This window comes from Coenobita brevimanus, chromosome 46 (genome assembly GCF_032717465.1).
Source record: "Coenobita brevimanus isolate Jiangsu-jjx chromosome 46, ASM3271746v2, whole genome shotgun sequence".
NCBI lineage: Eukaryota > Metazoa > Arthropoda > Malacostraca > Decapoda > Coenobitidae > Coenobita > Coenobita brevimanus.
In genome coordinates, this window is record NC_136999.1 from 10695354 (window position 1) to 10716295 (window position 20942).

The 20942-nt window shown below is 42.0% G+C and overlaps 1 protein-coding gene across 1 annotated transcript in view; it reads left to right on the top strand.

The window, feature by feature from the left end:
- LOC145398627 (carcinine transporter-like) overlaps positions 1-15078 on the top strand; it is a 42424-nt gene extending 27346 nt beyond the window's left edge. The window contains exons 7-10 of the mRNA XM_080271437.1: positions 10630-10857; positions 11481-11692; positions 13069-13256; positions 14321-15078. Coding sequence (XP_080127563.1) covers positions 10630-10857; positions 11481-11692; positions 13069-13256; positions 14321-14662 — 970 coding nt within the window. The 3' untranslated portion in view covers positions 14663-15078. The remainder of the gene's footprint in view (positions 1-10629; positions 10858-11480; positions 11693-13068; positions 13257-14320) is intronic.
- The last annotated feature ends 5864 nt before the right edge of the window (positions 15079-20942 follow it).

Consider the following 20942-nt stretch of genomic DNA (forward strand, 5'->3'; position numbering starts at 1 on the left):
TTACATTCAGGTTCCTAATTTAACCGCTGAGTGAACATGAACAAGGGGCAAACAAACTTCGTCCAGGAGTCTGACCGGCACAAGAATTCCATGCAGGGTTGTCCGAAAAGAGCACTGCACTAAAACTCCCTCTGGCGATATCTAATGTGCTGCGGGAACGGCCCAGTCTGCTGGTGTGGGCGTAGGTGTGGTACTGGGAGTTGGAAATGAATGAGTGGTGAAGGATGGACAATGATAACTCAAAGCCGTCCCCGCAACACACAAGATATCATCGAACAGTGCTATATATGGGCCACAGTGTACAGCAAGGAACATTGTCCTCTCTCCTCTTCCTCCACCTCTTCCTTTTCTTCCTCCTCCTGCTCCTCCTCAACCTCTACTTCCATTTCCACATCATTCTTCTTCTTCTTCCTCCTCCTCCTCCTTTTCTTCCATTTTCTTGTTCCTTTACGTGTATATCTATTTCTTTATCTGGCCGTCTATCTGTATTTGTATGTATGTATTTCTGGGGTATGTATGAGTATGTGAGCGTTTATATGTATGTATTTGTCAATATATCCGAATGTTTATGTTTGTACGTGTATGTATGCATGTAATGCCAAGTTGTAACACAGAATAACACAAGAAGCCTAGTCATGAAGAAGTGCAATGGAAAGGACGTACAGCCGTAGTATTGCCTTATATTGCCACTAAGCTAAGAGATCTAGGCTGCAAAAGGACGAAAATCTCCGCCAAGTTAAAGTCGATGAACAGTAGGCGTAAAACTGCCATCTCTCCAGCTTGACTGCTTACCCGTAGCAAAATATTGTTCCTAAAATATGGTGCTAGTCACGAAGAAGTGCTAGGCCAAGGATGCCAGACCATAGTTTGCAGATCAGCAATGGAATAGGGTGCTAGTGGCGAAGTGCTATAAATATTATGCAGGGCTATTGTTAAGGGTGCGATTTAGACTGGTATATGATGCTAGCCTCGGAGAAGTGGTACAGAGGAGATAAAGCATGAGGAGGAAAAAAAAGTGAACATGATGATGATGATGATGATGATGATGATGATAATGATAATAATAATAATAATAATAATAATAATAATAATAATAAAATTCTATCAACTGCACAAGGGTCATTAAGGAAACCAAATTTTGTTACGTCACTATCTTATATTATTTATGTCTGTGTAATCGTATTCTCATTTATCTATGTCGTCTAACACTTTTCTGTTACTAGAGTCTATCTAATGCTCTGTTTGATTTGATTCTGTATAACTCTTCGAAAGTAATTATTTCTGTTTTACGGTGTTCTTTATCATTAATTTCAATCTAACGCTATGCTCAATTATTTAAATCTATTTATGGTTATTAGTCCCCTACCGATCACCCCAGTCGGGGACATCAGGTTTGTACGGTTCCGTCAGTACGTCAGTACACAAGTGTTCCACATGCCATGACGTGTGTCGCGCGCAACAACCAGCCATCTACTCCCAAGGTCAGTTACATATGCATATTTATCATCCGGTAGGAGACTGTATTGCATAGCAGTACTTGATTTGCTTGTTCTCTCTCTCTCTCTCTCTCTCTCTTTCTCTCTCTCTCTCTCTCTCTAACGCCACGCCATTCTCTGTCAGTCAGTGCAATCTAACGATACTCATTTATTCAGTCTAACACTAATCTCTTTTAATTACATCCATCTGTCCATCATTTTTCTCTCTTATTTATTTCTGTCAAATGCTATTGTCTGATATTTATTCCCATTTAACGCTAATCTCAGTCATTTAATTTTAAGGCTATTCTATAATTTTTCCTGTCTAACGCTGTGGTCTCTTTTACTTAATTCCATCTAACGCAATATCTAGGTTCCAAAAGGACGAAAATCTTTGCCAAGTTAAAGTCATTGAACAATAGGTTTAAAACTCCCATCTCTTCATTTTGACTACTTACCTGTAACAAGATATTCCTAGAAGATGGTGCTAGTCACGAAGAAGTGTTGTGGCAAGGATGCAGGGCCATAGTTAACGAGATAATCACTAGAATTTGGTGTTAGTTTCGAAGATGTGCTGTGATAAGGATGCAGTGCTGTAGTTAACATTGATAAACACTAGAATAGGGTGGTAGTCACGAAGAAGCGAATGCAGGACCGTGGCATGGTCTTATTCGGCAGCTTAGCTCCGGGAAATCGGCTGGAAAGAACGAAAATCTCCACTAAATGAAAGCAGATGAACTGGAGTAAAACTGATATCTCTCCATTAGCCTATGCGTGCTCACATACTGATTCTTTTTTGAAATGTATTAATTTTCTTCCCAAATATCCCCCCTCCAAAAATGTCATTATAATTATTATAATAATAATAATAATAATAATTATTATTATTATTATTATTGTTATTATTATTATTAATCACATTTTCAGGCCGATTATAGCGGATCTTCTCTATAACCTTTGCATCGCAAATGCTTCATGTATTACTTAATAAATAGGGAGGGGGGAGGGGTACTCTGCAGCTCTAGCCCTGTCCGCTATCGTATATGCAACGTGGCCCATAAAAACACTATCTACCCCGCCAGGCGATTTCTAGTGTGTTGCAGGGACGGCTCAGTCAGTGTTAGCTGTATCTACCCTGCATTATTTATTCTCTCTCTACCTCTCCTGCCACACCCACGCCCACTCCAGCAGACTGAACCCGTCCCTGCACCGTGAGTTTCTAGTGGAGCTCTATTTACAGGCCGAATTGTACAATAAAATTAGGTCTCAGGTTAGGTCAGGTCAGGTCAACTTCGAGGGTATTACGGATAGATGGAGACCTGACAATCTTACGCCTTTACTCCATTCATTATAACTTGGCAAAGGTTTTCGTCCATCTGCAACTTATGCTCGTATCACGCACTTCAGTGACTGGCATCATATTCTAATCACCTTTTAAAGCTTAGCATTCAGGATGGAGAGATGCCAGTTAAAGGCCATGTTAAAGAAGAAGATAGGAAAAGAAAGATTAAGGAAGAAGAAGAATATATTTCTTGAAGACTGAAGGTATGATTTTCCTAGGTTGTTTTTGAAGACATGGGTTACAATGGAGGCAAGAGGCTTTATATTCGAATCTTTTTAAAGCCGCCAATTTTCTTGTTCAGATGTACGTAAAGTATATCCAGTATATTAGTCAAAAAGGAACATAAATTTCATAATAATCCCAGGGCAATTTCGAGGTCCTATATCGCAAGTAAAATGCATCATAATCGAATACTGCTTTGTGGGAACCTTGGTTAAATCACACAGGAAGGTAATATAGGCTACACAATACTTCCATGTTATTTTCCAAGGCCTTGACTGACGTAGACTCTGACAGTGCTATTGAAGTTTTTATGCGCGTAAAAAAGCGAACCCCGATGAACGTTCTTGGTGAAAATTTGCACACACACACACACACACACACACACACACACACACACACACACACACACACACACACACACACCTTTCTTCCTTCCTTTCCACCCTTCCTCCCTCCCTTCCTCCTTTTCCTCCTCCCGTTCCTTCCTCAAACATCACCCTTTCCCCCCTCCCTCCCTCCCTTCCTGTCTTCCTTCCACGTCATCTTCTTCCCACCCCCTTTCCACCCATCCTTTTCCCCCTTCCTTCTTCCTCCCCTCCACTACCCCATCCTCCCACCTTCTCACCTTCGTTCCTCCCACATCCTCTTCTCAGCCAGCCAGCCAAGCTCCTTTGAAAGACGAAATGTTAGTTTAGTGGAAGGAAAAATTGCCGGTCTCACTCGCTCGGGGTATTATATAAAATGGAATGAAAACGCCATTTATTTTAGCATTTCCCTGGGAGAATTGCCAGGCACATAACCTCTAACTTATTTTTTTCTGGAGGGAGGTAATCTGCAGGGGGGGGGGGTTCCGGCTCCTAATGCGATTTTGGTAACAGTGTGAGCTGAGAGAAATATCCTTATTATGTTGGTTGGAATTTTGATACGGCGTTTAGGGGTGAAATGTGTGTATATATTCTCTCTCTCTCTCTCTCTCTCTCTCTCTCTCTCTTTCTCTTGTCTTCTGAATCGACTGGATGCTCTCTGAACAGTGTCAGGGATAGGGTCTTGCGAAAAAGGAATAGAGAGAGGAGGGGGGGAAGGGTGAGTAAAAGAGGAGGCAGACAAACTAGAAAAGAGGAAGACTTAAGTGGGAAAGGAGGTCCGGATAAGAGAGAGAGAGAGAGAGAGAGAGAGAGAGAGAGAGAGAGAGAGAGAGAGAGAGAGATTGTTCAAGAATGCTCACGTGCAACTAATGTCTATATAATATTGAGGCCATCAAGAAGATTATGATGGTCTTGTCTGAAAATTGATGTGTGTGTGTGTGTGTGTGTGTGTGTGTGTGTGTGTGTGTGTGTGTGTGTGTGTGTGTGTGTGTGTGTGTGTGTGTGCCTCGTGCCACACAGTTCTATCATTTAAACACAATCATTTTCCATTTACTTATCTGATCTCGGTCAATCTACAACCTCCCTCTCCCTCTTCCCTATTTCTCATCCCTTCCTTGTTCTTTCTTCTTTTTCTCCCTCTCCTCCTCCCTTCCCTTTCATTTCTCATCTCCCCTCTTCTCCCTGCCATTGTATCCTTCCTTTTCCTTCTGCCCTCCCCTTTCTCCTCCCTCTCCTCTCCTCCCCATTCCTCCCTCTCATATTTTTCCTTCTCATTTTCTCTTCTCGCTTCCTCTTCCTCTCCTTTCATTCCTCCTCGCCCATCACCTCACCTTTCATCTCCTCCCTTCTCTCTCTCTCTCTCTCTCTCTCTCTCACACACACACACACACACACACACACACACACACACACACACACACACACACATCCTTCCCTCTCCATCACCCATCTTCCTTCCCCTCCCTCTCCTAACCTTCCCTCTCACCACTCTCATCTTCCTAATCCTCCCTCATCCCTTCCTCTCCCTCTCCTCTCCTGTCCTCTATCTCTCTCACAGTCTTCCTCCTTTCTCTCTCTCTCTCTCTCTCTCTCTCTCTCTCAAGCTAATTCCTCCCCTTGAGTTATAATTCCCTTTTCAGATCTGGAAATTATAATGTCTGCTGAACCGTAACCCCGTCTCCTATTTTTTTACTTATTCATTTATTTATTTTTAACTGCGATCATTGCGGGTCTTTTTCTTGGGGAAGATTTGGGCTCGTATTCTTGTCGGTCATGGAAGCTATCTAACACCTCTTCCTTAGCGATTTATTTTTGGATATGGGTCGTTAATATGCTTTGTACGTTATTCTTGTACGGTGTGGGGGCTTTGGAAGGATTTATGTAACACAGACGAGGACAGTAAGGATTAATAAACAAAATAAATCACTCAGGCATAGGTGTTAGGGAGTTTCCGATGAGAATACGGGCCTAGGACTCGTTTAAAAAAAAATCGATATTCTGCGATATTTCTTAATGACTTTCGTACAGTCGATAGGCATGGGAAACTGTAGGAGCGTTCGTGGCACCTATTCCTTAGCGATTTATTTTGTAGATTATACCTTAATATCCTTTTATATAGATGAGAGCAGTTATTTCGCTCCATTTTTAGACGAATATTCTTTTTTTTTTTTTTTTTTTAATCATACAGAATAGTAGACAGTAACATTGCTTGATTTTATTTTATTTTTTTTAGTAGATCAGTTATGATAATCATACGTTATAATGGACCGTAACATTTGTTACGGTCCATTATAACATGATCGGTTATGAATATCGTACATATTCTGAAATGGTTGTTGAGATCCGCAAATCGCCTCGCATCGCGTGCTTTCGAAAATCAATGCTCAATGATTCGTTTTGTACAAATGTGAGCAAAAGTTCGCGGATAACCTTCCACCAGCGATACGTCTTTCCTTCCATACTTCTCATTTCTTCCCACATGACAGCAAGTATCCTTCTTATCTTGTAGTTTTGTGGTATACCTCATATTCCTATCACATTAAAAATTGTTCATGTCACACGTTAAACTGTCATAATAACTTGCAAAGTTAAGAAATGTCGGCAAAGTTCTGGTCATGGCTGTGTGTAATGACTGAATCGATCGATTTTTATGTCTGCAATAAGCACGTAGAGTGTGCATATTACCTCGATGTTAGAAGCTCTCGGTAACATGCAAGTAAGAATTCAGTTGTATTACGCAAGATAAATCGCCAAGAAAATAATGTTACCAAGCCTCATAATATCAACGAGAATTTTAGTTATAGCCAGTCACTTTTCGTCTGATGGGTTAAAATGCGTTACCTTCATGACTATACTCTTTTTCTTCTAACTTAGTCTAAAATTGCCATCCTCCATTCTGAATGTTGAATTGTAGCAATAAATTACCACTAAAATCGTTGTTAATCATGATGAAATACTGTGAAATTGGAGAAGAGTCATAGCGTTGTCTTTTTTTTTTTTTTTTTTTCATTGAGCTATGTGGAATAAGTTCCAAAAGGACGAAAATCAAGGTCAAGCTAGTGTAAAAGAATTATACTTGTTTAACTTGGCCCAAAATTGCCACCTCTCCATCGTGAATGCAGAGTTATTAGAATAGATTAACATTACAGTGATGCTAGTCACAGGGAAGTGCTATGGACAATATGTAAAGCGATTGCATTGTCCTTTTCTGTCACTGAGCTACGTGACATAAGCTGCAAGAGGACGAAAAATCTCAGCGAGATTAGTGGAAAAAGAACTATTGTAAAATTATCATGGATCTGACTACACATGACCATCAACTGAGCTGGAAGGGGTTACAGATCTTTGCCAGCTGAAAACAAACTTACTCTATATTAAACCTAACTTTCTTATCATTAAAACTCTGTGCACGAGACGTTGTAAACAAGTGCCTAACCCAAGAGAGTAAATTTCAGAACACCTGTGAGGACAGGAAATCCTCAGGTTATAATTCAGTTTACTTAAATATATCGACAATGAGGTAGAAAGGACAAACTTTTTATTTTTCCAGTCATGTGTTTTAGTAAATAACGTACGAAATTGGGGTTTTCTATTGGTGATCTTAGGTTTAAAAATATCTCTGAAAGCATTCCTCCCCTTCCTCCTTCTCTTCCCTTCCTCCTCCTCCTCCTCCTCCTCTTCCTTCTCCTCGCTTTTGTTACTGTCGTTATTGTAGTTGCTGTTGTTATCACTGTCATTATTATTATTATGATTATTATTATTATTATATTATTATTTTTACTATTATTATTATTACTATTATTATTATTATTATTATTATTATTTCTTACTTAAAGACCACCTTGGGCGGTCTTCGCTCGATGTCAAGTCAGTTCCCATTTTCAGTCGAAAGGTAACAGAAATTTGAATTTCTCATCCCGTGAGCGGGACGGAGCGAGGAATTTTCCCTCATTTTCATCTTGCTGGGACACCTGTTGAGGAGAGAGAGAGAGAGAGAGAGAGAGAGAGAGAGAGAGAGAGAGAGAGAGAGAGACAGGATAGTAGTGTTTGCTATTATACTAAATTATACCATAACATTATAGTATACAATTTTAGGAGTATGAGGGAGGAAGGAGAGATGAGAGTGATAACAAACACGCCATTGTTCTCTCTTCTGTTATGCTGGTAATTTCAATGCTGGACCAAGGACGAATCCATCCCCTTCACAAAAGGCAAACATTAAATTTGTAGCAAAGGGCGAGAAATGAGTCAAAACTCTGGAAGCGGTGGCCCGATTGGACTGGAAATTGTTTTATTCTTCAAGTTAGAGCAATTTAACGGTACCTTGCTCTAACAGATATTGCTCTACGTTGCGTCGTTTTTGTTGTGTTATAATAACAAACTAACATACTTACAGAAATCGGATCATTATAATATAGCTTAGATGAAAGGGAAAGGTGAATCTAAGTTTAGAAGTATGAGTGGAAAGATGTCAGGTGTTGATAGAGGAAGGGCGACAGAAAGTGTGGCCTTGTTAGTGAGCCCGGAAGTGCAGCAATGTGTGATTGAATGGAAGGAGGTGTCATCGAGACTGTGTTGGGTGAAAGCGAAATTTGGACTGGGTTGTGAGTGCATATGGGCCTGGTAGTGAAAGGGATGCAGAAGAGAGGGAGTCTTTCTGAAATGATGTTCATGAGTGTCTGCACAGTTCTGGAGCAAATGTGAATGTGGTAATGATGGGAGATCTGAATACTAGAAAGGGAAATGTAGCAGTTGAAGGTGTATGCATAGTGTGCCTGGAAGAAATGAAAATGGGGAACGAATGATGGAGATGTGTGTTGAGCAAGAGATGGTGATTGGAAATACCTTGTTTCAGAAGAAAGATATTTATAAATATACATGGGTGAGACAGGAGGGTGGAAGGGTTGTTGATAGAGCATTGATGGACTATGTGGTTCTGTCCAGGAATGTAAGAGGAAGATTGTTGGATGTTAGAGTTTTGAGAGGGGAGGGTGGAGGTATGTCTGACCGCTAACTGGTGGAGGGAAAGTTGAGAGTACGTCTGAGGTGGCTGAGAGCTAAGGAAGTTAGGTGTGGCAGGAAGGTTTTGAAAGTGAGTGAATTGGATAAATGAGAGGAACTAATAGAGTATCAGAAGTTGAAAGGTGAGAGGAACGCAGTGAAAGACCAGGAAAATGGCAGTATGGAGGAGAAATGGCAGTTGATTAAGAGTGCTGTGGTGTGGCATGTGGAAGAGGTGTGTGGTGTGAGACGAGTGGGTGGTGGTGTAAGAAAGGGAAGTGAATGGTGGTGCGAGGAAGTAAGTATGGCTGTGGCTGAGAAGAGTCATGCATATTAAGTATGGCTGCCTAGGAAGGATGAGGTGTCATATGAGAGGTATAAGGAAAAGAGGAATAGGGCGAAAAGGGCTGTGCGTGATGCTAAAGTGGCAGCAGATGAGAGGTGGGGTAGGCGGTTGACTGAGTATTTTCAACAGAATAAGAAAATGTTTTGGCGGGAGGTGAAAAGGGTGTGAAAAGGAGAGTCTGGGAAGGAAGAACGAGTAAAAGCAGAGGATGGAAGGATGCTAATTGACATGGATGCAGTAAGGAAGAGATGGGCGGAGTATTTTTGGTTAAATGTAGAGGAGGAAAGGGAGGCTATGACTGTGGCAGATGGAAAGGTGCAAGGAATAAATGTGATCGGAGAGTTGAATTATTCTTTGATCACGATGGAGAAAGTGCCTGAGACAGTAAAGGAGATGAACGGAGGGAAAGCTGCAGGTATGGATGGGTGTGCTGTGGAATGCCTGAAAGGTGGTGGAGCGACTATTGTTGAGTAGTTAGTAAGATTGCTGAATATGTGTTTTGTGAACGGTATGGTGCCGATTGACTGGGCAAGTGCTTGTGTGGTTCCGCTGTATAAAGGTAAGGGTGAAAAGTATGAGTGTACTAGCTTTAGGGGTATAAGTCTGTTGAGTGTTGAAGGTAAGGTGTATGGAAAAGTATTAATCTTTGAGCTGGAAAGAGTACAGAGGGAGTGATTGGTGATGAACAGTGTGGGTTAGGAGAGGGAAGGGATGCGTGGATCAGGTGTTTGCTGTGAGACAAGTGTTTGAAAAATATTTAGCGAAAGGTAAGGATGTGTTTTTGGCGTTCACGGATTTAGAGAAAGCATTTGATAAAACTGATAGGGAGGCTTTGTGGACTGTTTTGAGATTGTATGGACTTGCTGGTGGGTTGTTAAAAGGAGTGACAAGTTTTTATGTAAATAGTAGAGCGTGTGTAGAAAAGAGAATTACTGTGAGTGATTGGTTTCCCGTGAGAGTGGGGCTGAGGCAGGGGTGTGTGATGTCGCCTTGGTTGTTTCATATTTATATGGATGGTGTTGTAAGGGAGGTAAATGCGAGAGTGTTAGGTGGAAGTTTGAGTCTGGAGAATGCTGATGGAGGAGAATGGAATCTTAATCAGCTGCTGTTTGCGGATGATACTGCACTGGTGGCTGATTCGGAAGAGAGAATGAGCCAGTTGGTAGAGGAGTTTGGGAGGGTGTGTGAAGGGAGGAAATTGAGAGTAAATGAGAATAAGAGTTAAGTGATGAAGTGTACGAGGTTGGTATATAGTAGGAGGATGAATATAGTTTTGAATGGTGAGTTGCTTGAGGAGGTACAGTGTTTTAAGTACTTAGGGCCACATGCTGCTGTGGATGGAAGAATAGATGTAGATGTAAAGAGAAGGCTGTACGAAGGTGTAGTGGTACCGATTGCATTATATGGGGCTGAAACATGGAATTTGGGTGTAGCAAAGAGGAAAAGTTTGAATGTAATGGAAATGAGGTGTCTGAGGAGTATGTGTGGAGTGACACGTATGGATCGAGTGAGAAATGATGAACTGCAAAGGAGAACTGGAGTTATGCAAGATATGGCTGATCGAGTAGAGCAGGGGATGGGTCCATTACGATGTGGCAGGGGTAAACCAGCTCTGCTGTTGGGCCCTGCTGCGGATGTCGTTGATTACACTGCGCAGATGACCCTCGTGCTGTGTGGTGCGGTGAGTATCTGTCCCTTCTTCCTTGGGGACTAAGATACGAATAAATGTGTGTGTCTGTGCGGATGAGTATAAATTGGGAGTGTGTCGTCCTGTCTCGGCTATCTCCCATTCTTTGGGGGAAGCAGCCTAGGTATATAGATAAATAGATCATCACCATCATCATCATGATTATCATTATCATTCGTGTCCACCCCTAGGTTGCTGCCAGAGTCTCCCAGGTGGCTACTGTCGCGGAACCGGATCGAAGAATGCGCCGCGCAGCTCCGCAGGATCGCAGCCATCAACAAGCTCACTGTGCCGGACAAGTTGGAGGACACACTGCGCGCCATGGCCCAAGTGCAGAACACGGAGGCCAACTATGGCGCCGTGCAGCTGTGTAAATACCCGACCGTCAGACTGCGCACCTTCCTCCTCACTGCCTGCTAGTGAGTTACGCAGACCTGCTGAACTGAGACTCCCAAATTTGTAATCATCCTCTCTCTCTCTCTCTCTCTCTCTCTCTCTCTCTCTCTCTCTCTCTCTCTCTCTCTCTCCATTTGTTGTTTGTCTTTGTCACGCCCACAGGGATGCGCCCCCCACGGGGGAGGAAGGGCGACTCTTGGAGGTCCCTGGTAATGCCTTTATGTATAGCCAGTTTTTACGTAGGGACACGAAATATTTTGCATAGTGGTAGACCTTCACTGAGGTCAGGTTTTAGGCAGAGCGGATCCTCTGAGGGCGGCCTCTCACCAGGCAAGTCAGCCCCCGAGAGTCCCAGCCAAAGCCTTGTGCATGACCATAATTTCTTACCTAGGAATACGAGTTTACACAGTGACTAACCTCTAATAGGACTACATTTTATTCAGGATGGGACTCTCGGGGCTCGCTCCTACCCTGTATGTAAATATTTCTTTTGCCGTGCAACATTGCGAAATGGGTAAGGTTATCAATCGTGTCTTTCTCTTGTAACCTAAGTAGGATAGAATTTCTTAATTTCCTGCTGTTTTGAGCGAAATTCTCCATTAGTTACACTGTTGTACTAATCTAACTACCTTTTCCCCGGCCCCAGCACATTCAACAACTTCTTCTACTATGGTCTGACATACAACATGACCAACCTGAGCGGCAACGACTTCATCAACTTCTTCCTCTTATCCCTGATCGAGCTGCCGTCCAACCTGCTGGGCTGGTGGGGTTCGCAGACCTTTGGGAGGCGTTGGACCGCTGCTGGTGGATTCGCACTGGCCTCCTTCTTCTCCCTCGCCACCGCCCTCGTCCAGGGTGAGAGAGAGAGAGAGAGAGAGAGAGAGACTGACTAATATAATCGTCTGGAAATACAAAAAATAAAATTGTCACCAGATTCAACGGGTGAAGGTAGGCAGTGGTGCTAGAGAGGGGCACCTTCAAGTGGTGGCACCGATTCGACCGAGCAGCTCCACTGCCCGGTTATATAAACGTCCCCCAGCTTCTCCCTCTCTCCCGAAAGGAGAATGGTGGACTGCGTGAGGAGGACAACTTCATTCTGCAATCTACCGGGAACTCGTTCAACAACTTCAGTCTGTAGTCCATGGGGGTCACTTTCAGAAGAGCCTGGAGTTGCAACTACTACTACAAAGCAGGCAATCAGTTTTTGCCAAGTCCCAGTCTTCCCCTAGATTACGACCCGCAGCTGCTGATGTTATATCCGGGTTCCCAATATTATTGTGATTTTGAGTGAAAAGGGACAAGGGGAAAACAAACGTTAGCTTGTACTGAAAATGGCTGTGGAGAAGTACCTCCTCCTTTGCTATTTATTTTGAATACTCCACCTTAACATTCTCTTGTATGTTATTTACAGTAGAGCGTCTGGAGAAAAAATGGCTATTAATCCACTGCGGCTATATCATACTTTGAGCATGTCCGTCGCTCTCATCCCAGAGGCATCATATTAATATAATAGAATCGAGTTATATGTGAGCAGAGAACGACTGGATGAAAGGGGGACTACAGCCCTTGGGGGCTCCACACAAAAGGGATCTCACAAGACAGAAAGACTAGTACAGTACAGAGAAAGCATGGAGAAAACGGTGTACAAATTAAAGAAAATTCTTTACTGAACCTATCAAAAAATACCGTAGATTCATCTCTGAAAACCACATTCATTTGTAGACGGAACATAGTCGTTGACCTAGTCGCAGGAGGTTCCCTCATACCCATGCAGAATCCCTAGTCTTTTGGCTCACATCTTTCGTGTTCGGACCTTTGGGGGGCCTCCACAAAGTATTGTGCCCCAGTGCCCCCACAGCTCTTAATCTGGCTCTGGTACAGTAACATAAGTGTATCTCATTAAAGAAAAAAAAAATAGCAAATGAAAGTATGATGTAGAAGGGATTAAATATCAGGTGAACCTTTGTCCCTGATTGAGCTTTATTTGTGCTGGAGAAGAACAGTGTTTTAGACAGCCTAGGAGACTTCAAAGCAACTCTTCATTACCCATTTATTTTGTATATTACAACTGTTATTTTCTTGTATATTTTTTTAATCATTTTTACTATCAACATAATTTGTATAAAAAACACACAAGACGGTACTGATGAGTAATGTGCAAGTAAGGAAGAGGTGATACTGATACGAAAACAACCTAAACTATGACCCAAGTCTTTTTCTTTTTTCTTCAGACGTGGACAATGTGTGGGTGCCGATCGTACTCTTGATCATCAGTAAATTCTTCATCACCGTCAGCTTCCTGCTCGTATACGTCCAGTGTGCCGAAATATACCCCACCACACACCGGGCATGCGGCACTGGACTCTCTTCCTTTGTGTCATCATGCTTCGGTGTGGCTGCTCCTTATGTATCCTATGTGGTGAGTCCTGTGGCGTGGTGTAGTATGGTGTGGTGTGGTCTGGTGTGCTGTGGGTTGGTGTAGTGCGGTATGGAGTGGTATGGAATGGTGAGTGCTGTGTCTGAGATACATTGTGGTTTGGTATGGTGTAGCGAGATTTGATGGAAGGTTGGGTAACTGAGTAGTGGATTGGTGTGATGTGGCGAAATATGTGCTGAGCGTTGTGGTTAGGGTGGCCCGGGGGTCGGTCTTTCGCCGGAGATACAAGTTTTTTAGGTGCCTTTCCTGTGTCCGATCCAGCTATTAGTCATATACTTATTTGTTCTTGGTACACACACACACACACACACACACACACACACACACACACACACACACACACACACACACACACACACACACACACACACACACACACACACACTACATCCTCCCCCTCTAACCCACATACAGTACTCTTCTCCCTTTCCTGTCTCTGTATGGCTCATGGATACTCTTCATCATTCCATTCATGGCTAGTCTTGGGCTACCTATGCACCACCTTCCTCCAAAAGACTCCATCCCTACCCTTCTCAGCAATCTCAACTTCCCTCCTTTCACTACTCCTAATTTTTCTCTCCCTCCTTCCCTCTCCTACCGCCTCCTCTCTCCATCCCTCTCTCCCCCGCCCCTGGAGGAGGAAAGAGTCTAACCAAGTAACAGAATAAACAAATCTTCACAACAGTTAAGTATTATGATTAAACGCTTAAATTTTCGTGTTTCTTCTATTTAGTTTGAATTCCTTTTCCTTTCCAGTCGACATATGACTCATGATTCCCTACATGATCCTGGTCAGTGCTAACTGTGTGCCAGTTTTCTCCTAGAGATTTCATCCTTCTCCTCTCCTGATCTCGTCTTCACTTTTTCCCCTCTCCTACCCCCTCCTCTCAACACCTTTCTCCTCTGCTTGTGAAGTATCAGTTAAGGGTCTTGATCAAGTTACAGGACAAACGAGTTTCCAGAATGATTAATTTGAGTGGCAGCTTTATTTTCCGTGTTTCATAAATCTATTATTTGTTAAAACTTGAATTTTCTCTCTCTTCCAGTCGACGTATGGCTCATGGATATCCTTCATCATCCTATTCGTGGTTGGAGTCATGGGCTACATATGCGCCAGTTTTCTCCCGGAGACTCTCAACACGAAACTCCCACAGTCGCTTCAGGAAGCCAATGTTTTCTTGGTCGACGAGAAGTACTGGAGTTACAAGGGTAGTCGCTGCAGATCTAGGAAGATAGAAATCACACATTACGGAACAAATGAAGGGAAGATAAATAGGGCCATGTCGGTGGAGGATATGTCTGAGAAAGCCAAAGATTTGGATGGAGGAAAGATTAACATGGCAATGTCGGTGGAGGACATGTCTGAGAAAGCGAACTGTTCTGAATAGTATTGCAGACATGGCGGACAAAGGACCGTGTTTTCGTTGGCATGGGAGACTTCGTAACACTTGCTGGCTGGGGTTAGCTAGTACCTGGAAATAGTTGTCCACACTTAGGAGTGGAATGTGTTCCAGCGAGCAGAAAGTGTTCAAATCGAGAAGCTTTTGATAAAGCCCAGATGTTACTCAAATTCATCATTTTCCACTATAGTTTTGCCGTTTGCTTTCACTAAAGTGATTTCCGTTCTGTTTGCTCTCTAGCAAAAATTTCATAAGCATATCGTGACTTCTGACTCTTGTCAAAGCTTTGATTTGTGCTCACTGTGTATGGCGAGAGCGGTACTAGACATCACCAGACAATATCAGCCACATATACTCTCTCATAAAATCGTTATTTCTTAACCATTTTTAACATTTAAGTGACAGTTTTTTTAAAGATACTCAAATCAAATGAAAATAAAATAAAAAATCCTAACATCTGTAAGTTCACCGTTATGACAGTTTTAAGAACAGTAGTTAAGAAAATGCCCCAGTTCACACACCGATTCACCCGCTGGCCTGGGGAGCAGTTTTTGACAGCATAATGTTCTCTCTCGTTTGGTTTGTTCCCTCGCCCGGGAAAACCTGAATAAATACATACATACGGGGTAGATGGGCTTAATGATCATTTTTAATCAATTGGTGCTTAACTTCATCCTGTAAATAAATTTTTAAAGAATTTTCTCTAATGATAAATAGCATAGTGTACTGGGGAGGCATAGGTCAAATGGTTAGATAAGTGATATATGTGATATGCTGTTCGAAAGGACGCGGGCTTCATCACAGGCTGGGATATGATTTTTTTAACTTCAGCAGAACGGACTTTACTGATCTTCCACAAGGCCCACCACCATAACACCCCAGTTAATGCATCACACCAGGCTGGAATTAAGCTACCCTGCTATACACTCAGTATGGACGGTGGGTATTATGCCAGAGTGGTGACATGTGAAAGTGTGTGGCACGTAGCAGGACTGCTAGGCCTCACGGAATGGACTGTCCAGAATCAACACCTGTGGATCCATGTGCATGATCCTGGGACCTTCAGGCTTAAGCCCAGAGTTGGATACCTACAAAAAATGGCTCTGCAGAAATTTCTAGTACATACATTAAGTATTTTTATATTGCAATACATTATTATGATAAAACACAGGTAAACTTCTTATAAAACTGCACAAATTTTTGTCTGTTTGCTTTTACCTGACGGAAACGGGACACTGCCACAACTTTAATGCTAAGCCGCTATGACATGAAATTCAATGGCCCATAGTTATGAGATAAGAATGAGTCTCCTTAGTTACTCTACCCCTTTTACTCTAACTTGGCCTAAAATTACCACCTCTTCTTCTTGAATGTTGAGTTGATGCAATGGAGTAGCATTAGAATATGGTGCTGGTCACGAAGAAGTGCAAATTGAAGGATGTTATGCTGTGGTGTTGTCTTTTTCTACCTCTGAGTTACGTGAAATAGGCTGTAGAAGAACGAAAATATGGGCCAAGTTAAAGGAAAAGGAGTATAGTGAAATCAATCCTCAAAACTAGCTAAGCTTAAAGGGGTATAAATCTTCGTCGCATTGAACAAATTCGCTATAACGATTACATCAGCCTCAGAACAGCTGTATGAAGCTAAGACTGTACATGATAAAAGCATAGGATAGTCCAGACAGAGCAGTCTTCATCCACTCGGCTGGGTGATTGCTCTTGTGTTGCAGGACGTCTCATCAGCCTTCTCTGTGTTCATGGTCCATATAGAGCGCTCTTTTTCCAGTCCTCTGGCCGATTGCTCATGTTTGCGAGGACGACTCAGATAGCGTTATTAGTATTTATCGTGCATCATGTATTACTTTCCTGCTAGTGTTTATCGTGCACCATGTATTACTTTCCTACTGGTGTTCATCGTGCATCATTTAATGCTTTCCTACTTCCACTGCCACACAGGCATGCCTACAGCAGCAGACCGAGTTCCCCGCAACACAAGATATCGCGAGGTGATTTTCTAGAGCAACGCGTTTGTTTTACCCCTTGTAACTGATTTATTTCAGTGGTTTATGCTTGCTACTTAAGGACGATTTTAATCAGCTTAGGGAAAGGCCTTTCATACTGAAAGGGTTGAAGGCTACATCAACCCCTCCCTGCATTGAAATATCTCTCCGAAGCTGAACACGATCTCCTGTTTGCGTCAAGAACAAATTGAAAACACGTCATTGGATAGAAGAGGTTAAAGTCTTTAATGGTGTATAGTCTCTCTCTCTCTCTCTCTCTCTCTCTCATGGCCTTCCATTGTTGCCTGTGCCAACCACTCACACCTGCCGTGTATAAAAGAGTGTAAGTTCCCTCAGTGTCATATTAGAGTATACAGAATGGGGCCAATCCAGAGTTAAGGTTCCTGTGAGTCCCGGTAACACTGTCATTGAGAGCATGTGTGAAAGGATCGTGCTATACCTTAGTGTGTAAAGGATTCTGGCTTTATGTGGCTCTCAAAAGCTACAATAGTCGTGAAGGTAACAGTCAAACGGCTTGTGTATGGGTTCGAGACGTGGGATCCAAAGCAGTTTATGGTAAATGTGTCGTGAGAGCAAAGGTAGGTTAGTTTTTAGTAAAAGCTGATAATATAATCTGGTGGCCATATGCTTAATGGACAATATGTGTAGCCTACTCCATAAACGTGGAGAACGATGTGAGACGAAAATATTACCTGGTACTCACATCCAAGTGCATTTTAAAGTTAGTGTTCAGTTCCGTTGGGCATGCACAGGTAAGGCTCAAAGAAGGCTAGAGCCCTTGCCCATTTGTCCTGGCGGTTAAAGCAGACGGTTCTGAAAGGATGGTGAATAGAAGCTGGCAAGAATATTAAGCACAGTTCGACAAGGACATTTGCTGGTTATCCTGAAAAGGGACTCCACAAACTGTTTCCAACAGTGGCGACAGCGAGGGTTCTAGTGTGTGGCTGCTAGAGGTACTGCTCTGAAGGAGAATGAACTCAAAATCCTGTCAGCACAGTGCGCATCATGTGCCAGGTACACCAGTCTGGATGCTTTTTATACACACCCTGTTCTGTTACTCAGAGCTGAGCGAGGCTGGTCATTTGCCTTTAATTTTGGAACTAAGTAGTCCGCCCAGCACTAGACCCGTACAGTAAAAGACTGAATGATGGATGATTAACTTAAAGTTACCTGTTCATGCCGGTAACATATGTGGTTTGTTGCAGTGAAATAAACCTGCTCCCAGCGCAAATCAAATCACCTGTACCACATGTTTGCCAGAGCTCTTCATAGACTTCATTAGTGAGATTCTGGCACTCAGACTCAAAATATTATTATTCCCTGCATGATATACTTACATGTAATAAATATTTTGAAAGCCATCTGTTTGTTATCAAGGCGTACACTCCCAGAAAATCCATGAAAACCCACTTGAATCATGAATAATTGCAGAGATGGATGGAAAAATGTTATCCTGTCATTACACTTGTATGGCAGGTATAGGTGTGAGATGCAGTCATGTAGCAGCTTTACTGTTCGCAGTGGAGGCTATTGTAAAAAGTACACGAATCAAAACCGGCGACACACAAAAAAAGCTTACTGGCTTCTTTCAAATTCTTTTTAAAGAGCAGAGTAGAAAGCATGCAGAGTCAATTGTTTTACTTCTGCTAAAAATATGGAGAAGAAATTGGACAGTAACATTGCCATTGGTCTTCAAAGTAACGTTATTAAACCAGATAAGAGTATTCAGGTTGAAAATACTGCATCAAAGACTCCTGTGTCATCATTAGAACTATAGGATATTTTTTTCAGGTCTTTGCATCTTCGTGGTGCAAAGGCAGCCATTCTGTCGTGTACTGGGCCATATTCCGTGAAGTTTGCGAAAATCAGCAACAAGTGACTTCCCAGTTAATCTGACACAATTTGAAGGATGGAAATACTTTTGCATGAACAATACAGAACTCATTAATCATTGTCAGGATGATGAAAAAAAGTAACACAGCTAGAAGCAAAAGCAGTTGAAGGAGCTGCACGGAATCAGGCAAAGTCCAAGTTATGGTTTCGTTTTTGTACGGGTGTCATTACTGCATCAAAAATGAAGGATGTGTGTTGCTCAGATCCAACAGAATCACTTCAGAGCTTAGTAAAAAAAAAAAAAAAAAAAAGGTGTGCCATTCAGAATCTGTCTGCCTTAAAGCTAAAGCTACTGTGTGAGACTGTTCTCATGAAAAACTTGTCAGAGATATGTTTGGGGAGAATATGACTTCAGTACATGAAAAAGTACAAATTTTTCAAATGCTGACTTCCTTATCAGGCCGGAGTTTTCCCATGCTGGGACTTCTCCAAATGGGATAATGTCTTGTGAATGCTATGGCACCGACATTGTTGTGATAACGTGTTCCTTACGCAAAAAGCATGATAAGTTATTTGGCGCATGCGAGGACACAAAATTCAATCTGAATAAAGGATGTGATGGGAAGCTCAAGCTTAATTATATATACTGTATTCACATTTTACTTAGTACAGCCGCAGGTGGGCGAGTGTAACTTAGCTCTGCACATTTTGTTGTCTGGGCAGTGGATATGACCCGCATCTTGTAGAGATCCTGTTTGATGAATTACTCTGGAAAGATATAACACAGAGCTCTGATCATTTTTTTTTCTCATGCCATATCGCTGGAACTTACTGAAAAATTCTTATCACTCTTGTCTGATTCTGTACGACAGTGCACGTATATTGATCATCCTGATGATGGGTTGATGGATCCTTGAGTGCCTTTGTCTTACAGTCATGATATGGAGAAAAGTTTGTGTTACTGTGGCAAAAAATGGATTTTGTGAAATGATTGCTTGTGATAACCCTGGATGCCCTATTAAGTGGTTTTACAATCCATGTGTAGGGGTTGCATGTGCACCAAGGGGGCAAATGATTTTGTCCTGATTGCCGTAAATCACCCCTGTTACGGTATAAGAAGAGTGTAAATATCCACCAGACAAACCACTGACAAGTTAAAATTATCTGGTTAGCTGACAGTAATAGTTGTAGCCGCATCTCCATCTGATATGTGAAACCGGTGGACTGCAGGCTGACGTTGCCCTTCTACAGTTCACTGTCCTACTGGAAGAGTGGCAGGGAACTGACGGACGTTTGTATGACGAGGCAGCAAAGCCACCAGGCCATATCAGTGTCGTCACGTGTAGGCATCCCTCTCCAGCACCTATTGGTTAGTTGAAATGTAAAATGTCCTGTTCACTACTTATATATATGTATTTTCTTAAATGTTTGTAGTACATGAAGTTTTGTAGACCATTTCAGACAACCATCTGTAGGATGCCAAATGTTGTATAGATTCACAAGATAATCATCACAGTTTATGTTAATCTCCCAGTCATATCGCAATTTTTACGGTTCGTTCTCAATGTCTTAGCCAAAAAGTTGCCCAACTTTTTTTTTTTTTTTTTTTTGCGTATTAGCCACCGGCGTTCGAGATTTACTTGAACTTTCAACAAACCACTAGATGTATTCTTAAATGTGGGCATGTATGTAAGTGAGGTGGTCTACAGTCTTAATAGTTTACTAGTCGATACTTAGTTGCTTGTGTTTTAACCTGAGTATTGCCGAACATTTTTTTTGTGATTCAGTATATGATAAGGATTATCATGAAGTATCATTGATTCTGTATACGAGTATGTACAGTACTGCTAATTGTGGTAATTAGATCATTGCATATAAGGTAGGTCTACAGCTATTGTAAGAGCTGACACTGTTTAGTTCATTGTGGTTTAACCTGAAAAGTGTTTAACACTTTTTATTTTATAGGTCATTCAGTATATATTAAGGACTTCCATGAAGTATCATTGACTCCTTATATGTATAGTATTCTTCAAAGTGGTAATGACGACTGGCAAATGATACGTGGAAGGATTTCAGCTGTTTATTATGACAGTCAACAATGCTTCCATGTAATTATGTAAAATCTACAATTAATTTAGACAGGTTAACACAAACACAGCATACATAAATTGTCTTGTCAGTTAAGGGCAATGTATCATTTTTCCTCTTGATAAGAAAATCAATTCTGATGGGCGGTTCTGAACACAATATTTCTGGCCTACTGAGTCTACCACCCTTCCCACATAAATTCATACACATGCTACTTACCAAGCATCTTCTACATTACGAAGGCTTAACTGTTCTTTCCCCTTAGTAACTGCAGGTAATTTACCTATGCCATCATGCAACCAAGGGTGTCCTGAATATCAAAACCTG